The sequence below is a fragment of the Capsicum annuum genome, chromosome 11, assembly GCF_002878395.1.
Source record: "Capsicum annuum cultivar UCD-10X-F1 chromosome 11, UCD10Xv1.1, whole genome shotgun sequence".
Taxonomy (NCBI): Eukaryota; Viridiplantae; Streptophyta; class Magnoliopsida; order Solanales; family Solanaceae; genus Capsicum; species Capsicum annuum.
In genome coordinates this window covers 151,396,634-151,410,888 of record NC_061121.1, presented here as the reverse complement: position 1 = coordinate 151,410,888, position 14,255 = coordinate 151,396,634, and the positions used below count along the sequence as shown (strand labels likewise).

General features: G+C 36.0%; 1 protein-coding gene across 1 annotated transcript in view; it reads right to left on the bottom strand.

The window, feature by feature from the left end:
* LOC124888904 overlaps window positions 1–10,631 on the bottom strand; it is a 42,183-nt gene extending 31,552 nt beyond the window's left edge. Inside the window, exon 1 of the mRNA XM_047400190.1 lies at window positions 10,369–10,631. Within this exon, the coding sequence (XP_047256146.1) occupies window positions 10,369–10,631 (263 nt within the window). The remainder of the gene's footprint in view (window positions 1–10,368) is intronic.
* Window positions 10,632–14,255: the final 3,624 nt, after the last annotated feature.

The following is a 14,255-nucleotide window of genomic DNA, read 5'->3' as shown; positions in this document are numbered from 1 at the left end:
TCGTAGGTGCTGCGGACCTTATTATCTAAGGGATAACATAGAATTAGTCATCTATGACTCATGCTCTCATTGTGTGACTCTTACAATGTGTCGTATTGCTTTAGAACTTTGTCTTTTTTTTACTAGTTTACTAATTTAAGGATAGGTTTGAGAAAGGAAAAGTTTTGGGGTATTACAAGTGGTTAAATAAATAAAAGTTGTGGTTTGAATGCTATATTATTTGGTTCGATTACAATTTTTAAATTACTGTCTTATCTTGATATTAAGTATTTGGAAGATTGACAACCTCTCAAATACTATTTATGGTTCATAGCTTGGAATAGGAATAGAAAAATTATGTACGAAATAAGGAAATATGGGTCATTTTTATGAAGTCTATAGAAAATGGAAACAATTTGCTAATGTAGATAGGAGTACAATCTTTAGTCTTGCGAAGTTGATATGGAAAATAAATCACATATATTTCACTATCGTCCGACCACTATAGGAATATAGATTTTAGGAATAGTCAAGTAGGTGTAAAGTTTATTTGAAAAGATTCTCAAAATTGGAATTATTAACTAGCAACTAGTAATTCATGAATCAACTAAACGTATGGTATGAAGACCCAATTAGATTTTTGAATTACTATAATCCTAGATTATCTTTCTAATATAAATCATAATCTATAAATCTTTGATTTGCTTCAATTTGCTCTTAGTTACTTTCAAAACACAAAATGACTTTTTATTATTTTTTCTACTATAAAAACTATAAGATTGCTATCTATTTAATCAATTCATGAAATACATATGGTATTGATATCTAGACTAACTGGTCCTATGTTACTTATTAGAACGCATGTGCTTGCGCATGCATTAGATACAACTAGTTTTTTTACATCATTGTCAGTGATTTGATTTGAAATTGTTACTATTTTAGATTTTTGAGATATTTAAAATTTTCTTTTATTTGTTGTTTTTGTTTATTTTTAGGTTTGAGGTTAGTTTATGATAAACACCCAAAGTCAAGGAAATATTGTGATTCCAATTGATCAGAAACTGGAATCTTCCCTCAAAGGGCTGAGAACATATGCTATAATCTGAACAACCCAAACCTTCCTCACAATTCAAATGATGCAATAGATAGGGCTACAAACCAGCCTACTGCTACACCACATGTGTTGAAATTTGCATGGAAAATCAAGAGAATGCCTCCAAAACTATTGTGAAACTGAATATCATAGGAAATTTTATGCCGTGAGAAAGAATGGTGAGACTAGAGAAGAACACTTGTCAATATCAGAAAAAACCACATAAAGAACCACAAAATCATCTACAAGAGTTTGTCATCTTGAGAAAAAATTTCAACTATCAAACTATGTTAGATAAATATCTGAAGTAGATAATGTTCCCTTTTCATTGATTTGAGAGGCATAGTAGTGGCTGCCAAGTGAACTTATTGGTTTTATTACATCATGTAAAATCTAGTCATATAGGTTTATCAATAGGTTCTTCTCCTCTAGAAAAATAAAATAACTTAGAGGTAAAAATTATGGATTTAAGTGTAGAAGGATGATGAATCCCTTACCCTAGATTAGAAATGATATAAAGGATATGTAAGAGACTATCCATACTACCACTAGTCTAAGGAGATCACTGTGCATAATTTCAGCGAAGGATTGAGGTCAGATTCAAACTTTGTTAGATGCTATAGCTCAAGGGAAATTTTTTTCATAGAGTTATCATAAAATAGTGGCATTGATCAAACTTATATATATAGGTCATTGAGACTATATAGATCCTAGAAAATATTCACTTCTAACAAATATTGAGCAATCTTTGTTTGGATAAGGTGTTAGCTATCTGAGATGATATTAGTCGAATAGTTTCATTGGCAGAGAAAATTTTTATAGCTTTGAGCGCAACATATTTAACAAGTGTAGGGAGTTTAGAAAACTACATTGTTTTATCTCATGTGTGGTAAAAACCATACTTACTTAAGATGTACTTTGAAACCAATGTCTATATTCAATGCGGGGAAGAAGAAAAGGGCTCATGTTAATCAAATCAACACATTTGACTCACAATACTAAAACCATCACACTTTATCCTCAGATAGGAACTAGAATATTTAAAAGAAACACTTTATGCAATAAGCTCCATAGTCTAGAAGTTCTTTGGAAGAGGCACTAAAATAGTCCATGGTTCAATAGGCATAAATCAATATAGAAATGAAGAATTCTATCATTGAATTTCAATTTCAAATGGAGCAATTTTCTATAGAACTTCATGATAGGGCTCAAGGTGTTTTTCTATGTTCTACTAAGATACCCAAGCAATTCATTGACAAGCTGATGCAAAATACATATACGTATAGGAGAAACGAGAACCATGATCATATAATAATAAAGTAGGTTAAAGGTATACTAGGATATACATTTGATAAAAGCACCAGAAGATTCTGCCTTAGGTTTACTATGGAAAGCATAACTATTATAGAGCCTAAGGTTTTAAGGACTCTTAGGGATTCAGAAAAACTGCGTTATGTAGAGTCTAGATGATGAATGTGAAACGCACCACATTTATGATCAAGAGGCTAAGGAATGAGTTAGGAATCATTATTTCTCTCATGATCTATCACACTTACAACTATCTCTATCTGCCTTAACTCGTGATTTTATATGACAAAATATGCCTCCTCATAGAGCCAAAGTATGGAGAAAAAGTGATCTACCACCCCTGCACACAGACCCTTTGAATAAGAATGTATCTTATGTTGAATTTTGGGATGCATTTTAAGCGTTGGCCCCATCTATGAATGCCAATGTTCATAGAAATCTATAGTCAGTGGTCTCACTTCAGCAAAATGGTAATTTAGCTGTAGCCAATATTCAGGACTTTATAATGATAAATCTATCTGAGTTTTATAGGTTAAAGGTGGATGAGGATCCTCAACTCTTTATTAATAAGGTGAGAAAGATTACTTAAATTATGCATGTTACTAAAGAGGAGAGTGTAGAGTTGGCATCCTACAAGCTGAAGGATGTTTCTTATGATTGAGTTGTTATGTGGAAGAAAGGTAGGCGTGAGAATACAGCTCCTATGAATTAAAAGGTGTTTCAGAATACATTTCTAAAAATGTTCTTTCCATATGAGAGTAGGAAGGATAAGGTGGATAAGTTCAACAACCTGAGGAAGGGCTCTATAATAGTGAAGAAGAACTGCCTTAAGTTCACTCAGTTGTCTAAATATGCTTTAGAGTTGTTACCTGACTCTAGAGCTCATATGAGTATGTTTGTCACTGAGGTGTCTGATTTACTGGTTAAGGATTGTAGGAATACCATGCTAATTGGAGACATGGGCATTTCTCGATTGATGACTCACGCTTAATAGATTAAGGCAAAAAAGTTAAAGGAAAGAAAAAAGAGAGACAGGAGAGCTAGGACTGGACAGTTTGAGTCTAGTCAGTGAATATCTAGAAGGGGAAATCATTCACACTTTCAAGTTCACTCATCGATGCCTGCGCCACCTTCTGCCAGTGCCTCTGCACCCAGGACCAGGTAGGAGAAGTAGGGGCGGGACTTCGAATTCTAGGTTTCAGAAGTGTTTAGTTGAGAGGCCCAATTATTGGACTTTTGAAAAGTATGGTAGGACCCATCCTAGTGAGTGTTTGATGGGCAAAAGAGGTTGCTATAGTTATGGGAAGTTGGGCCACAGGATCAAGGAGTTTCTGTATCCCAAGTAGGGAAACAGGGATATTCGTCCTCAAACTTTGGTTACTAATGTAGAATTTTAGCCAGGACACCCAGTTCCTCCACCTGGAACATCATCCAGTAATAGCAGCGGTTAGTGCCAGAATCGGCTTTATGCTTTACTGTCTCGTCAGGAGTAGGAGAGTTTACCAGATATTATCACTAGTATGCTTTGTACCTATTAACTTGATGTATATATATTGTTAGACTCAGGATCAAATCTCTTTTATGCAACTCCATTAGTCACCATAAATTTGGAGTAGTTCCTGAAAATCTCTCCAAGACCTTCTTAGTTTCTACCCAGAAGGCGAGTCAATTATTTTTAGACTAGTCTATAAGGAGTGTCCTATCACCATCCTCTATAATATCATACTAGCGTACCTAATAAAGTTAGAGATGGTGGATTTCAATATTATTTTATGCATGGATTGGCTCCAATCATACTATGCATCAATAGAATATCACACCTACGCGGCGAAGTTTCAGTTTCTTGATGAAGTAATTTTTGAATTGGAGGGTAGTTATGTGTCTTCCAATGGTCATTTCATCTTTTATCTCAAGTTAGAAATTTAATATCAAAAGGGTGCATCTATCATTTAGCTTGAGTCAAAGATACTCAGTCTAAGGCCCTAACAATTCAATCAGTCTATGTAGTTAATGAGTTTCTTGAGGTCTTCCCCAAGGATCTGCCAGAGGTACCTCCAGATAGAGAAATATAATTCGGTATTGATCTTCTTCCTGATACTTAGCCCATTTTGATACCTCCATATCATATTGTTCTGACTAAACTTAAAGAGTTAAAGAAGCAACTTAAAGACCTCTAGATAAAGGTGCCCAATGTTTCTTTGTGCGGTGGTCCAATCCTTTTCATGTGCAAATAAGATGGCACTCTCAGAATGTATATATATTATAGATATCTAAATAAAGTTACCATCAAGAACAAGTATCCCATTCCTAGAATCGATGATTTATTCGATCAACTTTAGGGTGTCTGATGGTTCTCAAATATTGATCGTAGGTCGGGATACCACCAGTTGAAAGTTAGGAAGAAAGACATTTCAAAAATAACTTTTAAAACAAGGTATGACCATTTTGAGTTTGTGGTTATGTTGTTTAGACTAACAAATGGGCATGCAGCCTTTATGGATTTAATGAATAGGGTCTTCAAGAATTACTTAGATATATTTTTAATTGTATTTACAATGACATACTGGTGTATTCCAAAATTGAGGAAGAGCATGTAGACCATTTGAGAATAGTACTGTAGATCCTCAAGGACCGTCAATTATATGCAAACTTTTGTAAATGTGAATTCATATTGGAATCTATCACCTTCTTGGGGAATGTCATTTCAGAGGCTGGTATTCATGTAGATCCTCAGAAGATTAATGCAGTGAAGCACTTTCCTAGACCCATCACTCCATCCAATATCAGGAGCTTTTTGGGTTTGGCTAGGTATGATAGAAGATTTGTTAAAGGGTTCTCCTCTATAGCCACGCCATTGACTAAGATGACCCCAAAAAGTAAAGTTTATATAGTCAGATAAGTGTGAGAAGAGTTTCCATGAGTTAAAGGATAAAATGACTTCGGCACCAGTGTTAGCCCTGCCAAAGGGGTTAAATGGATTTGTGGTGTATTATGATGCTTCTAGAGTTGGGTTAGGTTGTGTATTGATGAATAATGAGAGAGTTATAACTTATGCTTGTAGGCAACTTAATTATCATGAAAATAATTATCCAGCTTATGATTTGGAGTTAGCTGTTGTGGTATTCACCTTGACAATTTGGAGACATTACCTCTATGGTGTGCATGTTGATGTTTTCACCGACCATAAGAGTCTTCAGTACATATTTTCTCAAAAGGATTAGAATCTTCATTAGATAAGGTAGTTGGAATTGCTGAAAGATTATGACATGAATGTGCTTTATTATTCGAGAAAGGCCAATGTGGTAGCAGACACACTAAATAGGCTGTCTATGGGTAGTGTGTCTTATGTGAAGAAAGAAAAGCATGAGTTAACTAAAGATGTACATACATTGGCTCATTGAGGGGCATATTTTCTTGACACTGAAGATAGGGTAGTTCAGAACGATTTGAAATAATATTTGGTAGTAGAAGAGAAGAAGAAACAGTGAAATGATCCTATACTTAGCCAAATATTGCAAGCAGTCCAATAGTAGAAGGTTGAGGTATTATTCTAAGGGGGAGATGGTATACTTTGCTAACAAGGTAGGCTTTGTGTTTCTAATGTAGACGATTTGAGGGAAAGGATACTAGCCAAGGCTAATGGTTCAAGGTATTCCATTCATCTGGGTGCCACTCGGATGTACCGCGACTTACGGGAAATTTATTGGTCTAATAGTATTAAGAGGGACATAGCCGAGTTTGTAGCCAAGTTTTCGAATTACTAGTAAGTTAAAGCTGAACACCAAATGCTGGGTGATACGTTGCAAGAGATTAGTATCCCTACCTAGAAGTGGGAAGTAGTAAATATGGATTTCCTCATAGGGTTGCCTCGTACAAGATGTCAACCTAATTTAATTTGAATTATAGTTAATCGAATGACTAAATCATCCCATTTTCTACTTGTCATGACTTCAAATACTGGGGAGGATTATACTAGAATGTATATCCATGAGTTAGTGAGGATTCATGGGATACCCTTGTCCATCATTTCAAATTGAGGCATAAAATTCACCTTATAGTTTTGGCAATTTTTTTAGAAGAGCCTTGGTACAAAAGTTAAGATTAGTACTGCTCTTCATCTACAGAAAGATGTTCAGGCTGAATGCAGAATTTAGACATTAGAAGACATGCTGAGGGCCTGTGTTTTAGACTTTAATGTAAGTTGGGATTACTATCTACCTTTTATTGAGTTCACTTACAATAATAGTTATCATGCTAGCATTTAGATGGCTCCATTTGAAGCATTGTATGGGCATAGATGTAGATCACCTATAGGATGGTTTGATGTTAGTGAAGAGGCTTTGATTGGGCCAGACTCTGTAGAGATTGAAAATTACTCATAGCCATCAGAAATCATATGCGAATGTAAGAAGGAGAGAGATCCAGTTTGAAGTGGATGATTGGGTATTCTTAAAGGTGTCGCCTAAAAAGGTAATAAAGAGATTTGGGAAGAATGGAAGTTGAGTCCACAATTTGTTGGTCCATACGAGATAATGAAGCATATAGGAGAGGTGGCTTATGAATTGAACCTTCCAATGGGGTTAGCTGTAGTTCACCCAGTGTTTCATATTTTGCTGCTTAAGAAGTGAATTAGATATTCGTCCTTAGTAGTTCCCCTAGAGAGTATTGGGGTCAAGGATATTTTGATGTATGAGAATATTCTTGTGGAGATACTTGATAAAAATGTCCGAAGGCTAAGGAATAAGGAAGTAGCATTAGTAAAAGTTCTTTGGAGAAACCAACTGGTTGAAGGGTCTACTTGGGAAGATGAAGCAGATATGATGACCAAGTATCCTTATCTCTTTTTCTCCAATTCAGTTCCTACCTAAGGTAAAGTGTTATTTCCAGCAAGTTCTTTCTCTTAAAGTTTGTTTAAGTGTTCATATATCATATCTTATGTTGTGATAAGTTAAGTCCTTGTGTTAGTTAGTAAGCTTGATTTTAAATTCAGTATGGAATCCTAGGTGAACCACATTCGAAGAAAAAAGTTTCCAAGGGGGAGATATTGTAATGCCCCGTGTCTGGAAGCCACTGTCCAATATATAACACAAAACCTTGAGTCGTACATACTTCATATATGTCGTATATAGTGAGTCATGTCCATGTTAGTGTAATATGATGTGAGCTTAGTTTAAGTTATGATTTGACCCTATTAGTATTCAAGAATGGTACTAGTCGTATGAAGGGAAGTCGTGAGTTCATCAGTGTAGACTCCCTAAGATTCCATCCAAGTTACGAGTGGGGGGCTACAAGTCATATTGTGATGTTACTAGTCATAGGTTTTGACTTGTATGATAATCGGTGTATACTATATTGATTCTACCAAGGTTACGAGTAATGAGACTTATTTGTACCTTCACCATATGAGTCGCATGGTGCACTCGTGAAGACTGACAACCAAATTCCATAATGTTCAGTTAAAGGGCTTTTTGTTTTTCTGTCTTATAACTCCAACCCACAACCTATAACCCCCAAAAAGTAGTTCTTTTCCTCTATTCCTTAATCAATTAACAACATCATCACTCCTTTCATCTTTAAAAACATCAAGATTAGGGTTCCTCACACAAATTTATCTTTCAAGTCCTAAGGTTCAAATCTCATCACAAGTCAAGAAATTTCAGGTATGTGGGGTTTATGAACAAGGTTACTCTTCCATCCTTGTTCCCAATCTGCATAATTTTGATATTGAATTTACTTGTTTTGAATTAGGGTTCATACCCAAATAACCATATTCTTGTAGTATGACATCCTATATGATTGAAAGCTTTAAGTAGAACAAAGTTTACATATATTTATGTTTTGACTTGTGAGATTTATATTGTGATTTGAATTTCATTATCTTTATTGGGGTATTATTGAAAGATTTCTAGGTGATTATTAAGCATAATGTTTTGTTATGAATTTCTGTGGAAAAAAGCATGAATTCTAAGTCCTAAGTACAAGTACTGAGTTTTCAAGAAGTTTATGCTCTTAAGCTCTATTGTTATATGTTATAACATGATTTATAGAGAATCTTGATCTTTTGATCTAAAGATAAGAGATAGAATCCTCAACTGTTCATCTTGATTTAGATTTAAAGTAAAGAGAATCATAATTGGGTTTTCATTTTATAAACCCTTATGCTATTTTAAGGTGGATTTCTTAAGTATGAGCATCTATGTATTGTGGGAGTAGTATTTAGCACTGATAAGGAAATGCCGATATGCGTATCCTAAATTTCTAGAAACTATAAGAAATCATAGGTTAAGTTTTTTCCCAATATGGAAGAAGTATAGTGATCACTTAGGTTAAGGTTCTATTCCTATGGCAAGGGCAGAATAGCTCTCCCCAACACGGGTAAGACGTTGGACTCCATGGTAGCTCACATGGAATATGTCGGTTAGAATAATCTCCCATAAGAAAGAATAAAAGTAAAGACTTTAGAAACTAAATGTTATGGCTCACTAAGTTCGCTCATATGCACTATTATTCATGTTTTATGATCTTGTAGTCCTTTAATTTATTCAAGCTCAAGGTGAGTCATTTCCGCTTAGCATGTATCATTTGAAATTTATTAAGTTGTTATTTTACTTATGCATTCACCCCCACCTACTCAGTAGATTCTAAAGCCATTGATTCATATATATGTCCCTGTGCTATAGTGTCTTATAATGTGGGGTTTGGTGCTCATTTCCAGCAGCAAGATTCACTACGGGCATCATCACCAACATCCCTACTTTTGGTGATGCTACATAGTTTGAGGACCCAGCTTATCAGACTTTTTTTTCAGTGATGCAAGTGTTTTAGTTATTTGATTTCTGCATATGTTCGGGTCAGCTAGGGTCTGTCCTAGTGGCTCTCTAGCCAATAGTAGAGGCTTGTTAGACTGTGTATGTGTTAAGATCAAGGAGTTTGTTTAAGATATCCAAGTTAAAGTCTTTTATTAAGTTATGAAATCATTTACCTTCAGTTTCTATTTATGTTAATTCACTTTTAGTATGGGTTTCAAGCGGTATTGATATCATGGGTTAGCTTAGGGCTACTCAGTCTTGAGCACCGTGTGACATCTGGGGGGTGCTTTCGGGGTGTTACACTGGTTCATTAGGGAAACAGAAGGTGACCTTTCTAGTTCTATTGTCTAATGTTGCATAACATTAGTGGAGCCAATCCATTCCCAGAATAGCGTCAAAATAAACCATAAAAAGTTCTACTAGATCAACCATAATACCCGATGGAAAACTATCACCACTCAATTTCAATAAACTCTTCTAGAAATAATAAAGTCACCAAAAGGGGTAGAAATAGAGAAGGGCTCAAAATTATTTTTAAGCTCAAAACCAAAATTGACTGCCACATAAGGGGTCACATAAGACAAGGTAGACCCGGGATCAAGTAATACATACACATCACGAGAGAAGATCTATAACATACCCGTAACAATATTTGGTAAAGCCTCTGAATCTTGGAAGTTGGAGAATGCATAAAGTTGATTACGACTCCCACCTATTCTATATGAATTCCCGTTAGCTACAAGAGAAGAAGATGTAGAAGCTGGGCCCTTATTGCCCCTAACTATCCCCTCCCTGTGGGGCAATCCCTCTAAAAATAGATAGAATGACCATAAGTGTAGCATACCTTATCCCTGAAATAGGACCTACCTGCATGATTCTTTCTACAATTTTTACAATGAGGATGGGATCTTAAGTGTTGAGTCATGCTCTCTTGAGATTAGGTGCCCTTCATCCTGGGCCGACTGCTAGGTTGGAAATTTTGGTACCACTGATCACTTGGAGGTTTGTGTGATGGGGAACTAGCTGATCACTGGGAATTGCTCCAAAATTTCTTCTTAGAACACTGTCTGTCCTATTTGCCCATTCTAATCAATTGACTTTGCTTGTTTAGGCTCCCTTTTCTCATTCTCATCCTACTTTTTCTTCTCTTCCCCCATTTGTTGCATGTACACTACTAACCTGGAGATATTGATGTCATTGTTCAGCATATCACCCTTGTACTCCAATAAAATATCTTTTGAGAGATCAGATGTAAATATCCTCATGCGTGACCTCCTATTAGACACCAAATCTGGGGCATAGCGAGACAGCTGGGTGAATTTCAATGCATATTCTTTGACACTCATCTTCCCCTTCTTCAGATTAACAAATTCTTCAGCCTTAGCTTCCCTCAATTTATGGGGAAAAAATGGTCCAAAAAAGGCTCTGAAAACTCCACCCATATAGCAGGCTCAACATCCTCACCCTTCAACTCTTTCCACTCATCATACCATTGGTAAGACATGTCCTTAACCTAATAAGCCACAAACTCTCCCCCCTCAGTATCACTAGCATGCATGACTCTGAATATTTTCTCGATCTCATCTACAAACCCTTAGGGATCCTCCTAAACCTTCATACTCATGAAGGTGGGCGGGTTCAGCCTCATGAACTGGCTAACCAGAGTTCTCTCAGAGGAACCAGACATTAAACTCACATCTCCAGGACAGCGAGACTAAGAAGCTATAAGATAAGCAATCATGTAGATAAACAGATAGAACTCAGTGTTTGAGACCTCCCTGCCAGGATTTAGTCTGATTGATACTAGACCGAGGAGCCAGATAGGCTAGTTTAAATGGAGCAACACCTGTAGTACTAGTGAAATCTAGGGTATGGGCTCTATAAAATGTCCGTATCCCATGAGTAGGGCGGACATCTTTAGCATTTGCCCCAACAGGAATAGAGTTCCCGACTGAGGTGTTCTTACTATTGGATATATGGTGAGGCATGATTTGAAATGTGGAAAGTCATGAGTTAGGAAATATATAGACCCTATGACATGAACTAGAACATGAAGGAAAAGGGAAAACATTTATAAATGCCTCGTAGCTTTCTTCTTATAAGTATGTCGCACTAAACATCCATAAAAAAGCCTCTACTTGGTACGACTTCATAGACACCGTGGGACCCTGAACTATGCTTGATACCAAGCTTATCATGATCCATGCTGGGGAGAGACGGGTATCTCGAACCATGAAGGTTTGAAAACCCTTTAGCTTATGATTGTAAACACTATCCATATAAAGTACATGTGCGAAAGATAAACTAAAACAAGGTAGGGCTCTTAGTACAATGAAAGAAAATAAATCATAACATCAATTCATGAAATCCAACTTCAATCTAAACCAGTCTAGAAGCCTCTACTGAACTGAGCATACTAGACAGTCTAAGATAGGACAAGGCCCTCGACTGTACCATAAAATAACTAAAACTAACATATGGAAAGAATGCCTTCTGAAGTAAGGGAGGCTTTCAAACTCTAACTATCTAAGGGAAATCTACTACTGAGCTGGACCACGGGGCTATGCCTCAAAACTTGTATTATAAAGGTCAATACTTCGAAAGTATTGGTATATAAAACTAGAATCTTTAAAAGTAACACTTTATGAAATAAAATCCACAGGTTAGAAGTTTAATGGAAGAGACACTCAAATAATCCATGGGTTAATAGGCATAAAGCAATATATAAATAAAGAAGCCTATCATTGAGTTTCATGTTCAAATAGAGCAATTTTCTGTAGAACTTTATGATAGGGCTTAAGGTTCTTTTCCAAGGTCTACTAAGAAGCCTCAGCAATTTATGGCCAAGTCGATGCAAAATAGATATACATATTGGAGAAAGGAGAACTAGTATCATATAATAATAAAATAGGTAGATGGCATATCGGGATATACATTTCATAAATGCATCAGAGGATTCTACCTTGGGTCTACTATGAAAAGCATAACACTAGGCACCATCACCACCTGTTTGAGTAACCCCTCTATCACCATCTCATCCAGCTAATAGTATACCCCTACTCACTTGAGAACCACTTTGGTGATATCATCTTAAATGGAGCCTAAGTACCCTATTGTCAACCTCTAACCCTATGTCTAGGATAATACCTTTTGAAATATCTAGCCTACCAAACTCATAAAAACATATAAGAACCATAATCTATCAAGAAAACCCTAAATAACCAGAATAGACACTACAATATGAGAACCTATCTGAAGACCATGAGAAGCTTGTTCTAGACTAAAGGAGTCTTATCTGGAATACTCACCCTTGTATATCTTAATAGCCACATGAACTGGCCTGTTATGATGAGGAAAAAAACCTCTCTTATGTTAACCCCTACCTCCTAAAGAGGTGACAATGAATTAATGAGAAGTGGGATATGATCTCTAAACTCCTCAAGAGATCAAACTTCTAGGCTTCCTGGATCATATTCTAAAAAGTAGCCCAAGACTAGGCTATTAGAAATATTGCCTTTACAAACCTGAAGGTCAATCACCTCACACACCTACGAATCTTCTTAGTCACATCTATAAAAATCACCAAGGCATGTCTAGAAAAAGCATAAAATCAGGTCTCGCATTCATAAAGATCCCATCCTAAGTCAAATGCTTAAACGGATGCCCCTACTCCTCCCTCAAACTACAAGAATAAGTTGATTAAGAAAATCTTGAGTTGAATAACTCCCAAGTAATAAGTAGATATACTATGTTCGTGGAACCAACATAAAAAAGACACCAATATTTTGTGGGGCCATACATCCAAAGATCCCTATAATCAACCTTTAACTCTAAAGCCTGTCATGTCAATCTATTAGAAACTCATAAGTATCCTCACTCTATCCACCTTGAAGTTGAGATGAATCCATATTCTCAAAACTCTTAAATTTCCTATGCTCCTCCTCATATATCACTGGTCGACCCAAATTAGTGACTCCTTAACCTATCAAAGTCATACCACCATAGATAGCAACTACAACTTCTAGGATCTATAAAACTAGGACAATTTATTGGTTTTTGTACACCAACTCTAGTATGTGAGCCATGTGGACTACCATCCAAACCCTTGATCTGAGCCATACTCTACAATAAATCCAAATCATGAACTAAAATATACTGAAGTAGTGGAGTAGCCACAAACCTCAATGGAGCCTAATCTTGGCCCACCCCTCAAAAAATGACTATCAGCCTAAGCCTCATACACAGCTTAATGAGACTTTACTCTCATTGGGACTTGAGCAGAGGCCTGAGCACTACCCTTAGCATGACGTATACCATGACCCCTTCCACATCCCTTTCCATGTATATAATTCCCAACATAAGCAACAAACATTGGTGGTGGAATAAGCTCCCAATTTTTCCCCATAACTGCATGAGTCCTCACCATTTCTGAGAGAATAAAACAAGGATATAAGTAACTGATAAATTCAATCTTTGGACAGTAATAAGGAATAAAGGAATTTTCCAAAGTCCCATAGCCTCTAAAAGATTAATATAACAAATGTCTCTGTGCTAATCTAAAGCACTACTAGACTCAGCTTGTACTTATGAGACCAACGAACCTAGCACTCTAACTTTTTATGATCTAAATAAAATAAATAAGTTTATGAAGTAAAATACCAGTAAATCTTGATACTTAACAATACAAACATAAACATAAAAAGGTATAGAAGTCAACAACCACCCTAAAATCTAGTAATAACATAGTACAATCCTTTAAGAGTGAGAAATTACATATGTAAGTTCCCAGTTTCTTGATACAAGACAAGGTAACCAAACTAATCGAACTTAAGAGATTTGATAGGCACTATAGTCGTTCAACCACTACCTTAAGAAAATACCTAAACGCAAACTTAAACTGACTGTCTAGGGATAGTCGACTCCACAACTGTATATAAAGTGCAACAGTAAAAATGTGTGATTACCAAATTATATGTACTCAGTAGAATATATGATTAACCATAATTCAAAATAATGATGAGAACCATATAAAAATACTGACTGACTATTCCTCGAACACCTGCCAA